Below are 21,831 nucleotides of genomic sequence, written 5' to 3' on the forward strand. Positions count from 1 at the left end.
GACTTTAATCTACCAGGTAGGATGCTTTGCAGTATTTTACCGTTTAGAACAAAAGCTTATAAGACCTTCTGGCTACCACTGGAATTTGACTTTAAATCATTAAAAGCGCAAACTGGATCAGGTAAAAATCATTTTCTGATTGGATTTCCGAGGCGGTTAATTATAGTTTGGTTGACTTTCAACGTACAATATCATTTAAACAGCTATATCCGTTGGAAAGGATTCTCATTAAATTTGCATGCATGTTATTCTTTCTGCTTTTCTTCTTTCTAACAAATCTCACAGTATAACAATCAGTGTCCAAGATATTGATCTTTGAAGGTTGCATAACATGTTTTATAAGCTAAATCCGCCTGTAAATGGGGTCATAAGTTGGATTCGGTGCAAGTCAAATAAAAAAGATAATTAAGAGATTAACTCTCATGCAATCTATGTCAGTTTCCTGCATGATTTAATCACAGAAAGTGTTCAATATCACTAACACAAATGACTTTCGGTAGGGCAATTAATCCTGAAATCTTTCCTTAAATATATATCTATAAAGGCTAACTGAATATTTCATTTTGATTAAGATAGACTTATCCGTTAATCAAAGGTTGAATAGAAAACTATCGTAATTTGCATTAAATAAAGAGAGAGATAAGACAGTTTTCCTTTCAAACCTAGTAATGTGGTATTTGGAAAAGTCATTTAAGCCATCAGGATGGCTGATGTCATAAATAATGCATCCGATTATAAGAAAATGTAATAGACTGCCAACTTTGATAATAAAACCTTCGGATGTTATTTGTATTCTTTGTATTCTTTAAATTAAATACGTCAGTCAAATGTTGGTGATTATATCGTCACCTCAGTGCAAAAAGTGGATAACTCCGTTGACTTAAAGAAGGACTTACTCACTTTTTTCGCTAAGGTGACAGTTTGAAACAATTATAAACAATTTATATTAAGAATCGGTGTAATTGCCAACTGAACCTGTGTTTATCTAAATGTTGTTGATATGTAACCAGAAAGCTTGTCGCATATTTCAGTTCAGACATTTAAATTATATTTTGAATTAGATCCATATAACTGCTTTATACATTACCAAACAATAAAATTATAATAATTAGTGGCAAAGAAATAAAGTAAAAAGTATATACATCATATACATGTTCTTAGTGGCTTTATTACATTTCATGGAATGAAAAAAATTATTTTGATATTTTTTTGGCGATTTCACCGTACAAGTTATTTTGTAACTATTTTCGACACAGTCGTCAATGAAAATGCTTTAATGTATGAGCACCAAATGTAATACCTTAATTTATTAGTTGCATATAGTTTAAAACTTACCATTTCAAGTCAGTATATCCTAGAAGCTCCATTTATTCTGCTATGTCATCATGAAGTCGTCAGAATTAAAATGCAATTGCCTAAAAATTAAAAACATAAAGAGTAACGATGTTTAAGTGATAAGGTTTTATTATTTCTGGGCTTTTGTTTTCATTTAAGATTGAAGCATTTTCTTTCATTATCAAAGAAAATTTAGTCATTCCAGTAATAACAGAAAACCTCCTCATTTGCAATAAGCAATATTAAAATAAATCTTGAAAGTACAAGAAGAAAACAAAGGAAAGAAATGTAAGAACAACAGCATGTATACTAGGGCATACCTTTGCAAAATATTTAAAAATAACAAAAACACTACTTTCACTGTTTCACAACGTACAGCTGGTAACGCATTTTGAGAGAGCATCAAATTTACCTAATAGGCACGAGGACAAATGTGAATTAGTTGCTTTACATTTCTTCATATTTCGAATTCCTGAAATAGCTTCTCATTTACAAAAGAATTGTGTTAAATATATACACAGGTCATTTCGATGCAATCATTGGAGATTCTGATAACGTCTTGATAGTATCGCTTACCTCTAGGCATAATAATGATATAATCTTTATGTTGCGCCCTATCGGTAATGTTCTATCGAAGCTTCTTTCCCGTTATTCACGTGCGTCTGTCAGTTATCTTGAGTATAGAATACTTTTGTGAAAGGTTTGTGTTATGCATTTTGTTAACAGTCATATAGTGTTTTAGGCACAGTTGCTGTCTTCTTGTATTCATTTACAAATACCCCTAATTTCAATATGGGGTGTGTTTTGAGAATGTGGTCTTTCCTGTTGAATATTTTTTCTTGTTTTTAAGGTAAGCAAGCAATTGTAGAAAGCATTTAGGTAAGAAGAAATAAGTGGCAATGGTATTTAGCTCGTTCAAATGAACTTCTTACTGTTTACTGTGACTTCTTCAAAGGCTACACTAACTTTAACAAAGAAACCGATTACGTTATCAACTCAATTTTGACATTCTTCAGCAGATCAAACTACTTCAATTCATCTCATATTCATTGTTTTTATAAAAAGATTACCTGGGTTGCACAAACGTGTTGCAGTTTCCGTAACACGAATATCGCAGGATAAAATGAAAAAATACTGCGGCATGAAATCTAAAAAAAAACAGTTTAAGTTTTTAAATGCTCGTTCATTTTCAGATCTTGAGATAGTTTTAAGCGTAAATATGGATTTAAGCGAAAATACGGTTTTATGTGAAACCAATCGGTGCGGAGATTTCACGCTAGGACAGTCGATTCTGTTAGAATTTTAAGGCGATCAGTCGCATTTGCACAACATTTTATGACCTTTTTTAGTGTTTGTATGTTCTGTTAGTGACTTATGTTCGGGAAGAAAAAGAGCGGTTACATAGAGTAAGAGCCCTGATCGGAATGTGTGCTTCATTACTTTTTATGGAAATTTGTAACCTCCGCCTTAATATGACAGAACTTAAATCGGGAACTATTTGTTTCAGTTTCAATATAAGTTTGACATTTACGTTTGACAGATATTGAGTGTATTTCAACAATATGAACCTTAAAAGCAGATTACTAATAACGTATAGCTGTCAAACTATTTTTTTTCCAATCTGTCATGGCTGCGCAACAAAGGTGAAAGTATTTGTACAAACTCGCATTTCTAATGACTTTGAGCTAAATTGAGTCCATTTAGTGTTTCTACATAATACAATTCCATTTAAGGCGATGCTTGCTGGGGCGGGGGAGGGTATGCTGAGGGGCATGAGCGGTGTTGCAAACTTTATAACCTTTCATTAACAAACTCAATTAAACCAAGCAGTCAGCTTTAATTCTGCTTGTATGTGTTCTATGCAATGAATATACTTACAGATTTGATTCATGACGTCACGACTGAATGTAGTAAGACATAAATGCGCCATTTGAGATACAGATGCAATACCATTAACCACAAATGAGCCGTGCCATGAGAAAACCAACATAGTGGCTTTGCGACCAGCAAGGATCCAGACCAGCCTGCGCATCCGCGCAGTCTGGTCAGGATCCATGCTGTTCGCTTTCAAAGCCTATTACAATTAGAGAAACCGTTAGCGAACAGCATGGATCCTGACCAGGCTGCGCGGATGCGCAGGCTGGTCTGGATCCTTGCTGGTCGCATACCCACTATGTTGGTTTTCTCATGGCCTGGCTCAAATTACAAACAACTTGTTTTGTAGTTCCTGTTTATGTTTAAAGTTTTGCCCTGTGGTAAAAATGATTACTAAAATCAGACGCTTAAAATGTCGTTAAGTAAACGAGAACATTTATTGTATATGTTTAATATATAAAATTAATGTGAAATTAACTTATAAAAAGTGAAATAAAACCCTCTGAAATAAAGGAGTTTGCATATGACTTATGACGCAGTAGCGAATAAAATTACTTATCCTCATATCTAACATATATTGCAACCTTTTGAAAGTACCACCGCCAGACAAATTATGATATGAATCATTATTACATGAGTCCTTACATAAACCACCGGTCAATAGTTTGTATTATTATCCATTATTTTAACTGGGGACCATACGCCGCTTTTCATGGAATTACACTAGTAATTCTAGTGTAGCATTGAAGGCTCCATGTGCACCGCCGTATGAACACATCTGCGGATGTCTCTAAATTGTTTTTTTTGTACTTTTAGCATGTGTAAATGTTGAGTTCTGCTCAACCCGGGGCTAGAGGGCGTGGACGGTAGCATGCATTTCCACTACCGTCCATGAACAGGCTCAATCAAACCGAGCCTGCAACATTTTCGTTTTTGTTGGGTTGAGCGACCTGTGGAGTTTCCACTTTTTCTATTTTATTGATCTTTTTATAGTTTTACACTAAAATTTGCTAAAGTCAAACATTTGAACATTTTCTCTGATGTCATGCAATAAAACACTTACTGGATGACTTGCCGAACAATGGTCGAAACTATCGCCCGAGATCTGAAGTGTATAGTATATATGTATACTTCGGTCACGAGAACTAAGGGTCTTTGATGGACACATAATCCTGACGTTATAGTTTTTAGTGTACTTTCTTACAAACAAAATATTAACATATTCATAAAATGGGAAACCACTGTAAATGATCTGACATGTATACATTTAATACCTTTTTATAATGCTGTGAACGATTTTCAGGTCAATGGGTACAGCAGACTGAAAAGCAAAATTGTAATCAATAAGATAGGATCTGATTTTGTAAGAACTATAGCAGCCTAGCCTTATTAATGCCTTTGTGATTGCATGACTTAAACAATAAATAAGCAATAAAAGACCTATTCCACCAATGTAAAACCACAACTTAGCACATGTTTTCTTTCATTCTTTTTAGGTAAGAGAATTTGTGTGCTTTAAATTTACAAAGAATTAGGGATACAGAGCGAGGGTTGGTAATTGTCTGGTGTAAACACCTCATGTGTTTGTTACCAACCGTCCGAAGGCGGTGCCCCACTATGTTCCTTTGTTGTGTTCGTTTCTGTCTTGTGGTCTGTTTACAACTTTTTTTATGTTTCTTTAAATGTTAAATGTTTATGTTTAAACATATACAAATATAAAATGTTAAGGAGTACCGGTTCCTTCTAATGAGCTGCTCTTTTGTGATATGGCATTTCCTACTGGAGACTTATCTTCCTTTCTTTTTGCACAACAATCTGAAACTATTACTGATGCAATGATATAAATATGCTATTAATTATGGCACGAAAAGTTAAAACAAATCACTTTTAATATAATCATAGAGTTTAACAGTTTTTATCATTCGGTCATCGTTGTTTATATGTTTTACACTGTCTATAAAACAGTTCAATAAAGCTGATATAGCGTTTTAAGAGGCTGCGTTCTTGGAATGTGGGTTTTCCTAATTGTATATTTATACTTGTTTCTTTTTACTCTGTGTATTTTTTGTATCTATGGATAATATACACATCCACACATACACATACACACATACACATCCACATCCACATATATACAGCCATAACGCTATGGTTTGAGTGGCTGCTTTCATTGTTGAAAGGGACTTTTCCTTTTGAGTCTATCATATGTTTTTGTTTACCCAAGATCGGTTTAAATTCAAGGTTATCGATTAGAGGTTTGTTATAGTTTAAATATCCCTGCACTAAATTATCTAACTGATGTAATGAACGTTGAAAAAAAAAGAAATTTATTTCTCAGCCCAAAACTTAAGTCACTTTTCGAAAAAAAAAATGTTTTGTTCTTCTTTAGTATTCAAGCAGATTTTCAATTATTTGCTTGCGGTACTACAAATTCAAATTTTCCGGAAAATGCATTTTCTGGATATATGCCAACAGTCTTTCAATATTGATCATTTGTGATCTAACCGCTATCATGCACTGTTAACATCTATCTATCCAATTCATCTCCCTTATGTCGCATTTTGTATTATCTGCTTGTCCAAGAAATGCAAAACAACAACCCAGGTCTTATATTACTTTGCTTGATGCCGACCTATGCTTCTACAGATCTTATAGACTTACCAAATCTGTATAATTATATTTTGTCTAAAAATCATATCCATTCATACTTAAGACAGTTATCATCAATAATATGAAAGTAAATATACGCAGCGCTTGCGTTTTGCATGATAAATTGTTGGCTTCCAGCTATGCGTTTGATAACCAGTACATTGGCATCACATGATTTAGAAAGATGCAAGAGAAATATTCTAGTTGCTTGCCAAAATGAGCCGTTCACTTATTTTCAAATTTGTCAGTGATGGTTTTTCCCAAGTATGTCCTTTTATCTGGTGGTTGGTTATCATTGTCGGTATATTTAGTTTGCTTGTCTTTGCTCTATTATGAACACATCCATACAAATACTGTTTTATAGTCTGTTTAAAGTAGTAGGAGTCTTAGAATGTGACTTTTCCTGTTTGATTGTTTTTCTATATAGTCATCCTATTTTAAATAATGTTTGATGTATTTCATTTGAGCCGTGCCATGAGAAAACCAACATAGTGGGGTACGGCTCATTTGTTGGCAATGTGAGGGCTTACTTTCATTAACTGTTTTCAATTACGCCATGTGGAGAGGACTTCAATAAGCCTACTGGCTTCCAGTCCAATCCAACATTCATGTATGTATCTTAAATTTACATATTGGGAAATAAAATATGTTTAAACCAAATACACCATGAAGTTACCTCGATCATGTATTTGTTTGATGACGTCATATTGCTTATGTATTTCTTATAGACTTTTATGGATCTCTGATATAGTCTTCTGATGAACAAATGATATCATTCGTCAATCTTTTAACATTCTCAAACAAAATCATGGCTGGTTTTAGACAAAGACAGTGCAAAAATCGACTTGGTTTGATTGAATAAAAGTCAATGCCTTCGCATCAGGAATAAAGCCATTTGAGTTTCGTCTCAGTTTTCCGAAAGACCTAGTCAAATAAAGAATCAAAATCTTTAGAGAGTTGATTTGATCTAGCTATGTATTATCTTAAATAATCTTCTCAAAAGCACAATGCTATTGTGAGTGATTTATTTTGATTAAACTAGACTTAACGATTGATGTGTTTTATCCAGAAACGTGATTCTAGCAAGCTGGATTGGAGATGACATAAATTATGCATCGGTCTATTAGGAAATGTATTAGATTGTGCCATCACAGATTATGTCCGGTAATAAAGCGTTCAAGTGCTCGCACGAGTCTGCAAATAACAAACTAATACCTCAGAGTCACTAGCGAATGACGATTAAAATCCGAGAATCGTAAATTAAACTGTAAATATCTAGCGGATATATCGGGTCAAGAAACAAATAAATCTAAAGCGGAATGATTTAAAACGTAAGATGAGCCGTGCCATGAGAAAACCAACATAGTGGGTTTGCGACCAGCAAGGATCCAGACCAGCCTGCGCATCCGCGCAGTCTGGTCAGGATCCATGCTGTTCGCTTTCAAACCCTATTGCAAATAGAGAAACCATTAGCGAACAGCATGGATCCTGACCAGACTGCGCGGATGCGCAGGCTTGTCTGGATCCATGCTGGTCGCAAACCCACTATGTTGGTTTTCTCATGGCGCGGCTCAGATAAAGCACACTTACTATGGTATTTTGTTTCTTTAATGTTTTCTTACTTTGGGAGATTTTAGATTTTGCCTTTTGTCGGTTCAATATATGTGCGTGTTTTCTTGCTAGTTAAAAGCATTTCAAAATCTTTCTATGCATACTTTATGGATGTTGACTTGCAGGCATTTTACCACAAACACACTCGTCGATGGATTAAACAAACTAAATAAGTGTGAAATTTGTTAAACTGAAAACAAATTCTTGGGCAGATAATGAGATTTTCTTGCTTTAGATGTAGATCTACACTTTTAGAACAGTGAAGGATTAAATTATTTGGCTGCGGTCAGCACGATTGCAGAATTTAAATAAAATTGTAGACAAACATTTCAAGAGTATTACTTCTTCCCCCCCCCCCCCCCCCCCCCCCCGTAATACATGAAAGAGGCATGTTTTAATTCTATAAACACGACGAAAATTGTTTTCTAGCAGCATGCTCTATAAATACATTACTTTGTGGTCCCATGTTTGAATCTAAGTTAATTGTTTGTCTGTGACTGTGACAATCGACCATTAGATGATTCATACTGTCACCAAAATTGAAAGCCTTTTGGCAAATTTGCAAATTAATACAAGTTTTAAGGTATCAAAAATATTGTCCAAATGGCAAATTAGAATTGGGATAAGGTCATAAGGGATATATAGAATGCAACAGAGTAATCAACAACGTCTATGGTAAAACGAATTAATTACGTAGATAATTTCACCATTTTCAGACAGACATTCCCACGGGGTATTGCAGGTTTTAGGTACCAACAACCAATAATTAATCAGTTTCAGAGCCATTTAAAACTTATTCAGTCTCCTGGTAATTATCAACGCGACTGTCGTCAGGGATTTTTACCATTTTCTTTTGAAAGATGCCTTGAGAGACTTTACTGGATCTATAGGTTTCTGATAGTTCTATATCTGTAAAGACATAAAGTCCGCCTAAATCTAAAGTAAAGGAAACCTGGCTAATCACGACAGTCTTTGCAAAAAAATGCCGGAACGACAGTTTCATTCAACGTTTAGATTCGCCCCATGTGGTTCTGTTACGATCTGTGTTTGAAAAGAATTGGAACCACTGCCTTACCCTTGCATGATCGTAAGAGGCGACTAATAGGGTCTTAACACTTGGTTTTGCTGTAACTCTGTGATTCCAGCAGGTATACAAATTTTGATTCCATACCTCGTGTTTTTATTTCGATGTAAATGAGATGTGGAACCAAACTTGTAGTCCTGTTTGGCGTCATATAACCTATACTGTGTTGGTGCGCCGTAAAACCCAAATCAAATCAAATCAAATCTCCCTTTGGACATTTTCCCATTTTGCTATTTTCCTGCTTTGAATCATTGTTGTTCATTTTCAATTCTGTCCAGATTCATTTTTATATTAGATTACTGGTTGCTGCACGCATGTTCCTGATGTGGTTTTATGGTTTTTACTGTAAGCATATCTCATTTTTGTCCGTATACGTATATTTTTTCAGTTGCCATTTTATTCTTATTTTCCTGTTTCACTGGATTCTCTTTATGTTTGATTTACTGAAGCAAAACTTATTATGTTACCTGTATCATCTTCTAAGTGACCGTTCTGCTCTATTTTCCTTGTTCAGTGGAATCTCGTCATGTTATTTTACTGTAAAAAAATCTCATATTTGCCGGTTTCTAATTCTCAGTGACCGTTTTTTCTATTTTCCTGTTTCACTGGAATCATTTCGTGTTCAGGTTTTACAGGAATGTGTAATCGGTTTATGTCGAGCAAACTGGTAGCAAGTCTTGTATTCTTTAATCACCCCTTTGATATGTTTAATTCTGCCCAATATTGTTGTAAAAATTTTCATTTCAATCCTGTTGGGCGACCTATGATTTTCCTTTTTTCTTTTTCATTATTTTAGCAGCTATTTTTGTTTCTTTCTTATCCTTCCTTCTTTCTAGGGCCTCATAATGCTGGATATGTCCTTTCTAATTCCATGCTTATCTTGAACTTCTCGTGTTGGCTTTATTGAGATTAAATTTTACACTTTTACCAATATGTCGAATAAACTGGTTGCATGTCTCATTATTTTGATAGCTATTTCTCAAGTGTATTCTAAGTCTTTTTGTTCTATTTTCTTGTTTAACTGAGACCTTCCTGTATTATTTGTTTCTCTCTACTTCTTTCTGTTTGCAAGCTTTACTGAATTTCATATATTTTGATACATCAAGATATGATATTTCTTTCAGTTCTGCTGGGACATATTTGTTTTAGTCTTTCTGTGAATAAACCTCTCTACGTATACTATAACTAGAGTTCATCTACATTAGGTTTCACGCTTATTTAAGTGATAGTGAAACTTATTGTTTTACTGGTAGTTCATGAAATTCATTTCAGTTAATAAAAGGTATTATTGGAACCTTTTCAGGTTGGTTTTCATTAACAGCAAATTTCACAGTAGTACCGATATTTCATTGCATAATTCTTTCACATTCATTTTATTTGAAACGTGGTTATGTTTTGGTTTAACTGATGATAAAACCTCACAATTTTACCAATATTCAGAAATGTATTTTTTTTATTTTCAGGTTTTACTGGGACCTCTTTATGTTGGTTTTACTGATAGCAAACCTCATTATTTTACCGGTAGCTATCTCATTCTTCAATGATGATCTCAGTACACAGTGGATTGTTTTTAACTGCATTAGTGATACCGTTTTCTTCTTTGACATTCTTATAAATTTTAGAACAGGTAAGTGCTTTAAATTCTTTGCCAAATTTATCAATTTTAATCCCTTTCAAACATCTGGTCCGATTTACTGTATACTTGGAACTTTCTCATCAGCATAAAAGCATACTTTACATCAGATTTTATCTACTCCATCTAGTTTATACTACAAACATATTGTTTCTACGAATTCCTTAATTTTTTATTGTTTTATTTTTTATTTATTTTTTGTATTTTTACGACGACCTTTAAAAGTTTTGTAATTAATGCCTCTCGGCGCTTAAATTGCGACCTACAATGCAAAAGTAATGCAAATAAATCAAATTAACTAAACTCCTTTTTCCTTCTCGTGGGGAATTTCGATAGGCTTTGTACTGCTGTGTTCAATCACAATTGAAACCACATGAACAGTGTACTGTAAACATGACAGTACAATGCTTCCTTAGTTTGCCACTGGCTGAGAGACATGACAGAACAATTAAATTTTACCATACAGTTGCACATTAATAAATCTAACTAGATATCAAATAGTAAATCTGACAAAGTTAAGATTTTTTTGTTCTATATACATTGCATTTAATGCTCCTGCTTCTTGACAAACACGATAATTACAGCATTATTACAGCTTGTCTCAATAACTTCCAACTCAAAGCTTTTTAGTAAATTCTGTCCATGTCTTTTAAGGATGAGATGGCGTGAACTTACTTTCGCAATATAATGATTACGACGCAAGAAGTCTCCATTCAGTTGTAGATTAAGGAAGGAGGCAGATTCGCCGAGATTTGTCCTGAAAAAACATTGAGTTGTTTTGATTATTTCCAGAACTGATCAAGATCTGAAAACAATGGATTTTTAAATTGCTCCTCTTATCATGTAAGCCTACATAAAATTTATATTACGCATCTATGACGGACTGTTGATGTGTCTATTAATTAGAGGATTCATTTCCATTATTGCAGTACTTTCTGTGTCTTCAAAATGTTTACATTTTTATCTTTTCCTGGCTCCTGTTTCATATGTTTGACTGTTTTGCCTGTATACCAAAAATATTTTTGTTAATACGTACAATGGTGTCTTTATTTCAGGAATTATCTTGAACGACTTTGCCGACGAGATTATTCTAGATCCCAAACTTATTGCAAAGCATTATTTTAAGTCATGGTTCTTTCTGGATCTAATAAGTTCTATACCTATGGACTATATATTCCTTATGTGGGACTCAGAAGCCAATTTCAGCCAACTCTTCCACGCAGGTAATCAAGACGAGTTGGACGCATCACCATACTGGCAAGGTGATCATTCTCTCACTGACTATTCAAACTTCAATTTGTCTGTCTCGTCCTCTATTTTTTACATTCTTTATTGTTCCAACCCCATTCGTTGTGTCGTCTTTTATACTATTCGGTGAGTGTACGCGAATAAGCATATTATCTAGATAAGGAAATATTATTGATTTTTTTAAAATTAAAGTATCTTTAAAATCAGTGTAAAACATTGATTATCGGTAGTTACTAATGAAACTGAATGCATGTTTTTTTCACGCTGGTTTTATAAGTAAATCATGGTGCATTAAAATATTTGAAAATTTCTGATTTGAAAATATTTACCTCTGGATTCACGAGAGCAAGTAGAATTTTTATTATTTCAAGGTAATCATTCTCTCCAAGAAAAGATGTAAGTGAGCTAAGATTTATCTACACAATTTGCTGTATATTTTTAAAAAGAACATTCTTGGTTATGTCACATTGATTTCTTGACACCGGACACGTTTTTTTATTCCTTTCAAGCTCGTTTATTAAGTTCAGTAACATAGTAAGAAAATAAACAGTTTGATAAACAATATGTAAACAGATTGATAGGTAATGCATGGATTTTAAGGGACCAGAATGCATAAAATGAATTAAAGATTTTTGAAGTTGATTATTTTTTAATTAAGTGATGTATATACTTTACTTATCTATATAAAAGTTAAATTTTTCTTGGTACTATTCTTTTATCTTTTTATTTGTTCGAGAATGATGTCATTAAGATATTCAGTTTCATTGTCCTCCTTTTTGATAGGATGTTTACGTTCTCAAAGCAATGTCAGTTGAAATATATTTTTCTTCTACTAAGTTACTTGCGGTACAGAGACACATTTTCGTAAGATTACTTCAACATAATGATATAATGTTGGTATTTTTCTTAAAATATTGCTGTCTTTAAAAACCAAAATAGTGTGCTTACTTCTTAGATAACTTTGAGGTACACTTTGATGACGTAGCTCAGTAAAGGGCTTGTGGCATGACAGTACGCTGATAAGATTTAGTCAAATGTTTAATCTTTAAGTTAAATTTGTATTGAAACTGCCCTTTAAGGGAGAGATATGATATTGTTATGTAAATGGTATTGAAAATTGTAGAGAATGATTGCCTTGCTATTCATTTTTCATCATCAACGCTTGGTCATGCTTGATTTTCTTATGCAATGTGTCCTGTTTTATTATCATCTTTCGTAACAGAACTATTGTAAACTTTGTAGTAAATACCACCTAACAAATTATCTCGACAGCGCAAAGATTGGTTAACTGCTTCTGTATGTCAACGTAGTTAACCACTTTTTGCGCTTAGGTGATGAAAATTCAAACATGGTTTTGAAGGTCACCATTTTCTCTTATCGGATAATCTTCTTGTCCATTCAACCGTTTTGGTAAACATCCGAGAACAAAGACTATTATTTTCAATTTTCAAGGATGATCTTTTAAGACAAGTGTGACTGTTTGACAAAAGATACTTTTATTTGTTTGGAAAAGACTAATTTTCATGGAAAACGGAGGAAATGTAAACTGAAAAGTTAATCTAGTGCGGTTAAGATCATGTTCAATATTTGAACTATGATGTAGTTTACTACATACAATATAATTGACAAATGTCATTATCTTTAGACATAGTTTAACAGCAAGAAGTAAATACCTGTCTACATCAGATGTTATCTTCCTCAACTGGCCTATATTCATAAATTAAATTTGAAGAGTTGATTACTTAATATTATAGAAGTACAAGTCGAAAGATATTCAAGTGTAAGAGAATTGAACCTTGTTGCTGCTCGTCATCGGACGATAATCGCCCGCAGAGAAAATATATCTTTATACAATTATTCCCACTAGAACGACTATTGTTCAGTGACAAGCAAAAGCAAAATAATGATGTCATATAATGCATATATATGAAGTTCTGTTATGAAAGAGAAAAACGAAAGGGAAGCCTTAGCACGCATTTTGTGTATATTTATCGTGTATCACAATCTCTATTGAACTGTTGGAAAATGAAAAGTTGTGGAACGTCAGACACTAATTTATTGACATTTTGAATAAGTATTAAAACTATCTTTGTTTTAGCTCACTTACATGCACATATATATGCTATTAGAAGCAAGCAATATCAGAACTCATTCTATAACACAAACTAGACATAAATACGTATTAAAACACTCACTTACATGCACTCATATATGCTAGAAGAAGAAAGTAATATCAGACCTCATTCTGTAACACAAACTAGACATGAATACGTTTTGTTTTTAGCTCACTCATATGCACATATATATGCTATTAGAGGCAAGCAATAGCAAAACTCATTCTAACACTCCGATTAGAAATCAATGGATTGCATGAGCAAAAGCTATACATTTGTTGCACATGCGCAAACTATTTCCGGTGTGTACATCCGGTTAATTCTACAGTTATGTAAAACATTAGATTTAGATGCATAACGCACTCGGTACAATCTTTTACAGACGAGGCAAATTCATGTACGTCAATGTATGAGCTGAAATTAGAATTAAAAAGTGCTTAGTTCTTGATTTCATAAGCAAATAAAAAAAGTTAATCTTCTGCTAAACAATGATCTTTTTAAGTCAGTGTTTAAAGCCTTTCTTATTTATATATTTTACAGATAGAGTTATGGTTTATAGATTATAATACATCTGCTGCAAATATTTTTCAATTTGTGTCAAGAAATATTGATGTCGATGAAATACTATTACATTCTGAGGTTAAATGTTTTCATCGATAAAAGTCTAAATGAAAACTCACAAAAATATAAAATAACCTTGTTATTATATGAATTATGATTTTGTAATGATCCAGGCTTTTATCAAAAGGATACAAATAGTAAGATGAGGAAGTAATAAAACATTCGTATAGAAAATTGTTTTATAACAATAGTAGCAGAATGTTCAGGTCTCTTTGATAACTTAAAAATACTGTAGCATTATTTGGACGCTGCTATTTATAAAAAAAGTCCCATTAAAGATCAACTTTTAGTCAGAAGGTCTCGATTTATTTTCATGGATTGGCTACAAAAACATGGATATGTAATTACGATAGTTAAAGGGAAAGGCAGTGTTGTGCTTATGTTAATTTTGTCGGCTAGGAACTTTTAAATAATTTAAATAAGTGAGAGAGTTTTCAAAATCAGCTTAAAAATGAGAAAGTTGTGAGCATTTAAATATTTGATCAAAATAGTGGCCATTTTGTTTCCATGGCAACAACAAAAAAAGGCTGATTTATTTAATTTCTCGATACATACTTGAACTGTATTTACTTATTTCTGTAAATAAATTCCGAAACTTTTTCCAACTATTATGAAAGAAATTAACATGTTTTACATTTTGCAATCAAGAAACATATGAAATTAATCTATTTAAAATGTTATTTGATAAATAAAGAATTCAGCAGTGTGTAAATGACGTCATCAACACACTAAAATGGCTGCCTCCTTGATCAGCCATTTTCTTAAATCTCAAACTGCCATATCTTTTTCAATAGTGGTCCGATTTTAAATATTCTTTCAGCCTCATGAAAGGCTTGCGGATGGCTTTCATATGAAATTAATTTATTATCAGACATTCTTTGCCCTTTAAAAGTTGAACCACCATATATGTAATATCTTATAAAAGAATGTGTTCATTTGCAAAAGAAGAAAAATCCAAAACGGCTATCTTTTAAAACAGGATGATACATATCAAAGACGTATTTCTAGAGTTATGTGCTCCTTCTTCAAACCTAGCTGTCTATGTAATTGTTTCCATATGTAATATTGTTCAGTGCACGCAAAGGTTTTGCTGAAAGTCCGGATTTAGTAGAAACAAAATCTCAAAATATTTTACTTGGATGACAAACAATTTTCTAAAAAGTTTGTTTCTTTACTGAGGAAATTCTACACCTGAATGTTTATATCTCAGAAATAAAATTGGTTTGGTCATTAACATTATAGAAAAGGCCATTGATGTTATAATTTGTTGAACTAGATCCGGTTTTCTATAGTTTCCAGATGTGTCAACATTCAAATTAATGATTTGTTTTCAGTATAATAGAGTAACTGAAAAGTATTTCTTATAGTTCAAGAACGGATAACTACTAACTATAAGCATAATAATTTCTTTGATTTTATGGTTCTATTTAAGATTGTTAGGGATACTTTGCTATCATGGTATTCTGTTTCCCATCAACTCTAAAAAAGCATATTCTCATATACATGTATATGTTTAAGAAGAATTGGACCCCTTCATTACATAAATGAGATATCAGCAACGTCTTTTAAATTCAATGCCGGGATATTTCTAAAGAAAAGATGTATTAGTAGAAGTAACAACATTTAATAACCTTATCTTATACTGTAAAGTGAGTAATATTCGCGCTGGTTTTATATTCGCTAAAATTTGCTAATATTGTCGCTCGCGAATTCAAAATATTCGTGTACATTAACCTATAACATGTCATAACATACAAACGCTCACGTTCATGAAAAATTAACCCTTATCATGCTGGACATGATTGATTCTGCCTTTGCGACTAGTGTAGATCATGATCAGCCTGCTCATCCCTGCAGTCGGATCATGAACTGCACTGTTCGCCATTCAGTCAGTATTTTTTGGTAAGCACCCTTTTTAACCGTTAATGGTACTGTTTTAATTAAAAGATGGACAAGTTCATTATAGAAATGTAGCAGGGTAAGGTTTGTAACTACGAAAGAGTTAAATAAAGCCTGCGCGAAAATTACTCAGTTTACTGTAGATAACAAAATATTCATGTTATTTTGTTTTCTTTTGAAATACATCTTATATATGTTAGCAGGGAGCTACATAGGTATAGTATTTTTTTACCAAAAACACAAAGGCAAAATGCACGTGGTGCAAATTAATTTGAATACATTTTAGCAGCTTTTGAAAATAGGTAACACTTTAACAAGTATTGGAGATTTCGGTCATTTTTTCCTCCACCTTTCCCCAACCCTAGTGGCATTCCTCCACTACCGATTGCACGATTAACAATCTAATTTCAATTATTTTATTTTGGCTGGTTACCAAAGTAGGCAAAACTTTTTTTATTTATCTATCTTATTTATTTATCTATTTTTTTTTTTCAGTTTCATCATTATACGTGTATTCACACACATTCAAAATGTATAACTCTAATACGAAAGTGCAATGCCATTAATTATACTGAATAAGAAGAGTCAATTAAGTAATTCAGTAATACTTCAAACAGTCATATGATATCTACACTGCATAACTCAGTATCATATCTACATTATAAAAAGTTTAAAATCCCAATGCTTACCTTGACCGAATAACATATTCGCTACAATTTAAACAGCTGTAATGTGTTGTATGAAATATACGTCCAGGTGTGCACTTAATAAACAATAGGCAATAATCATTCTTCTCGAAAATCATAAGCATAACTAGTAAGCATTAGTTTAAAACTTATTTCCTCCTTCACTGTATTAGAATAGTATAATTATTTACTATCTTTCTCAAAAAGCATTGGGGTATCAAAATTCAGAACACATGTGTCCAAATTCAGAACATAGAATTTCTAACCAAATTTATACATACATATTTCTGAAACAAACTCGTCGGCTCTGAAATAAAAGGTATTAAACACTAAATTTTTGTATCTCAAAGTCAGAAACAAGAGAGAGAAAAAGATTCAAAGGGTATTCGTAAAAAAATGCATTCACAGTATTACTGAAGGTGTGTGGGGTACTTGATAACACCAGTATTTGCTCGAAATTGATAAATAACTACAGCAATTATTTATAAAATGCTTCTTGGACTACTTTACTATGTACTGCATGCATGTGAATAAAGAAAATGACATTAATATTCGTTTAATTAATTTTATTTTAGATAATTTTGCAGTATTTTGTTTAATCAAAATCTAAAGGGATCTGTCCTTAAATAATGTACGGAGTTTGGCTCGGATTTCTTTGAGGATTTTTTCTTGTATTGCATTTTAAATCATCAATAAAACATTATTATGTTGGAATTAGTTTAAGGTTCTGAATTTTTTTCTAGTAATATGACCGACCTAGGAACAAACTTTAAAGCCTAAAACATTGATCACTTCGATCTTCATAGGCAAGTGTTTGAAAGGAAACATTTGATACAAAGTAAAATGCGAAACTAGCAATGTCATATACGTGTATTATCCCTTATCATGCTGGTGAGCCCGCCCGCTTAGCTAAATATGGAGAGCACAGATCTACGGATTACGGAGTCCTGAGTTCGAACCCCGGGCGCGGCGTATGTTCTCCGTGACAATTTATAAAAGACATTGTGTCTGAAATCATTCGTCCTCCACCTCTAATTCATTTGGGGAAGCTGGCAGTTACTTGCGGAGAACAGGTTTGTACTGGCACAGAAACCAGGAACATGGTTAGGTTAACTGCCCGCCGTTACACTGTGCAGTCTGATCAAGTTCTCTACTGTTCGCTATTCATTTAGTATTTTTTGGTAAATACCACTTTTAACAGTTAATGGTACTGTCCAAACTGAACGATGAACAAATACATTCCAGAACTTTAGCAGGATAATGGTTAAGAAATAATGTTATTTCGGACACTGTCTAACCACTTGGAAAGGACACGAATGCCAAGAGCAAAATCTCAAATCTGAAACGATTTAAGAATCAAATTTATTCATGGTTTTCATATATCGTACAGAACACTGAATCTTATTATCTGCAATTTCCAGATTGGCAACCCGGAAAAGTCGTTTTTCAGATCACAAATTATAAGCAGAAGCTTAATTCCAGGGAAAATAATAGTGACTGAAAATAAATAGAGTAGCCAAGGTAACCATTTATATTTTACGTTATTCTGATTGCTAAAGAAAGGGCAACAGAAAATTTCCACAGTGTGTTTTTTTTTATTTTGCTTTTTTTTTTTGGAAAATTTAACAACGACCCTCATTGTTATTGGTGATTCCATATGAAATCCATATAAAATACACGAATTCCATGTAAAGTAGACTTCCACAGGACTCCTAAGACAAAAAAATGAAAATGTTGCAGGCTGACTTTGATTGGGCCTGCTAATAGACGGTAGAGGAAATGCATGTAGCCGCAAATGTAAAATGTAGCATGATAAATTCTTATATGTGAAAATTAGAAACAGACTACAAATCACGTGAATGAGGTATGGTTTAGTTCCATTTTGTCATGAATTAACTTCATAATTAAATTCATCGAAGCAAATGAACTAAATAAAAATCTTGCATATTACTTTTTGTATTTTTCAAATTCTAAAATTTACAAATTTCAAAATAATATGACTTTATAATTGATCCATCGAAAAAGAAATTGACATCAATTCTTAGCAAAACACTTAAATTGAACCACCATTAAACAAAAAAATCTTTTCAACTAAACAAGCACCTGTGCATTATTATAAAGATACGATTATTCATTTTTCATAAATATATACTGAATGATCATTCAAACTTTTACACCCTTTCTCAATTTCTGTTTTATAATTTCAGTCAAACACGACTCTAGAACATCCATCTGTCTGCAAGAACACGCCCTCCAACAAGCCCTTCAACGCGTCCTTTGACACGCCCTTCAACACCTCTTGACACATTTCCATAGGTCGAGTTTTTTTTTCAGCAAACTTCCCCAAAGCACTGCATATTAGCCAACTTAGAAATTACACTCTTCTCCGTAATAAAAACAACTTTCAGCACATCCTTCACACGTCCTTGGACACGCCTTTCAACACGTCTTGACACATTGCCATAGGTCGCGTTTTTTTCCAGCAAACTTCCCCAAGGCACTGCTTATTAGCCAAGTTAGAAAATACATACTTCCCCATAATAAAAACAACATTGGAACTTTTGGAGTTCTTTAAAGTTGTACTCTGTCAGTAAATAGAGTAAGCATTATTCGAAACCCCTCCAAACCGAACACCTCCAAAGCGGAAACCTTTAAAAACTGAAGAATTGTGTGTCCCTGTCTTTTATCCTTTACATAAGAAAAGTACCCATGTTAACTGAAACCTAAATAATCCGGAAAACCAAACAACATTTCAAAACCAAACATATTAACATAAAGTCATCTCTGAAAACCAGCAACAGTATTGGCTTCTGATATTTGACTCATGCCTTTCTTCATTCTCAGCTACATTCAAACTAATTGGTAGATCATATCAATAATGTGTTATATTAATATTCTATTTAAGTTTAACAACACTTAGCAGTTATTACAACTGTATATGCTACATATGATAAATACCTATCGAAGAAAACCTTTGACACTCGTCAGGAGGAAGTTTGGTTAGGAGGAATATTAATAGAAATACATAAAGAGAGAACATAGAGTACTAAATACACATGCATAAGATGCATATACACACGAATTCATGTCATTGACTTAAAGACGTATTAAAGTCATTAACAGTATGTACTTGAAACTAGTATACATCTTACTGTGCAATGCGTTCTAAATTTAACATAAAATGCCCAGCACAATACACACAATTCTTAAAATCTGTATATAACATACAACAAATAACACATTTTATATGCCGAAGTTGATAACGCTATTGTGTAATGTTAATATTAAGCTTACAGCACAAATCATTTAGCTTAAATGTTGCATAATTCTTATTAACTCATATCAACGAAATACATGAAATTATGAGTATGCTCATTTTATAACTGTATCTTTTTCAGGTCGTGCCTTGCGTATGTTACGTCTAGCAAAGTTGTTAAGCTTGTTACGTTTGTTACGGCTTTCCCGATTGGTCCGTTACGTTCAGCAATGGGAAGAGGTCAGTATGTTACGTGGAACAATCAATATGTTTCCGGCCTTGCGTAGAAGCAAGCTCAGTCAGGTATTTTATTCTGCTACACAGTCAAAGCTGTGCTAAAGACCACCTGTGAACAAACACCACCCGGCTCGAAAGACTAGTTTCAATTTAGTTTTAAACTTTTGCTGTGTGTAATATAACCATTACATATAGACCACCTGCCACTTTTTGGTTCTCCCTGACATGGTCTTTATACACAATTTTGACTGTAGTTGTAAAATGACAGTTCACTGCCGCTATATAACACAGACAAGATTAGAGAATTAAGGTCGCACGTCCTTGCCTTGAAATCGTACTTCAAGTTACTTCTTGTACACATTTAGTTCATTTTCTTGGTTTCAACGGCATTTGTACCTCCAGCGTCAGCGTTCATAAATCATTCGTGCATTGTCACAGATTTCTATCGCTTAGACCGACAAATTTCTTCTTTGCGTTTATGACACTGCGATTTTCTAGCTTTTATGTAAAGTTCACTTGCGAATTTAATGCGATTATTCCGATATGCAGAATAAAAATATAAGCACTTTGACTTATGTGCGTGAAATTAGCCAGAGCAGCCAGAGTAGCCAGAGTTCAGCCAGAGTAACCAGAGATTTGACTTCTCTGGCTATTCTGGCTAAACTCTGGCTGAACTCTGGCTACTCTGGCTGAACTCTGGCTGAACTCTGGCTACTCTGGCTGAACTCTGGCCGAACTCTGGCTGAACTCTGGCTACTCTGGCTGAACTCTGGCCGAACTCTGGCTAAACTCTGGCTACTCTGGCTACTCTGGCTGCTCTGGCTAATTTCACGCACATCTTTGACTTGAACTTGATTTCATTAGTTTTTCTTGCAAATTTAGATTGCGATGATTTATACATTCAGTCTGAAACATTAGCAGTATAACTTGATTTTTGTCAATTTTGCTTTTAAATATAAATTGCGATAATTCAGATCTAATATATCAGCATTTTGAAAGAGTACGCGCTTTAACTTGATTTTATGTCAGTTTAATTGCGTTTAATCGGATAGATAGACCCTTAGATTTACTGGATTTTTCTTGAACTTATATAAAGTTAAGTTGGTTTAAACCTATTGATTTGAAGGATGATTAGTCGATGCACATAATCAACAAAAAAGCAGAAAATAGTTTGAATCAATTTTGTTGTATAATAAAGTAACAACATACTAGCAGACATGTGATACTTTTATTAATTTCGTTGTTTGTATTGTAGGAGTTAGCTGTAGATTTTGGAGGTTGAGCTGTAACAGATTTAGTTAAATAGTTTAGGAAATATAAAGGAATTTGTGTGCATAGATGATTAAATATGTATACATAGTTAACTTTGTTTACTGTTTTATAGAACTGTTATTGACAGAATAAGCTTGCTCCTAGGTATAGGTCGGAAACAAAGACCCCAGGGGTGTGTCATTTGGAAACAAACACACAAAAGGGTGGTGTCATTTCATACTTCAATAAAATGATAAACTGTACCCTTATGCATAAAGTATATAATTCTATACACGTACATATATGAAAGTTAAAAGCAAAGGTAGTGGAAT

At 33.2% G+C, this 21,831-nt stretch overlaps 1 protein-coding gene across 2 annotated transcripts in view; it reads left to right on the forward strand.

Moving 5' to 3' along the window:
• Positions 1–21,831, forward strand: part of LOC123523161 (potassium/sodium hyperpolarization-activated cyclic nucleotide-gated channel 3-like) — a 204,838-nt gene that overhangs the window by 155,032 nt on the left and 27,975 nt on the right. Inside the window, exons 4-6 of one of the 2 annotated variants that reach the window (XM_045300835.2) lie at positions 10,018–10,181; positions 11,243–11,449; positions 20,154–20,251. In XM_045300835.2, the coding sequence (XP_045156770.2) occupies positions 10,018–10,181; positions 11,243–11,449; positions 20,154–20,251 (469 nt within the window). The remainder of the gene's footprint in view (positions 1–10,017; positions 10,182–11,242; positions 11,450–20,153; positions 20,252–21,831) is intronic. The other variant, XM_045300836.2, reaches the window with a different exon arrangement.

The sequence above is a fragment of the Mercenaria mercenaria genome, chromosome 8 (assembly GCF_021730395.1).
Source record: "Mercenaria mercenaria strain notata chromosome 8, MADL_Memer_1, whole genome shotgun sequence".
Classification (NCBI taxonomy): Eukaryota; Metazoa; Mollusca; class Bivalvia; order Venerida; family Veneridae; genus Mercenaria; species Mercenaria mercenaria.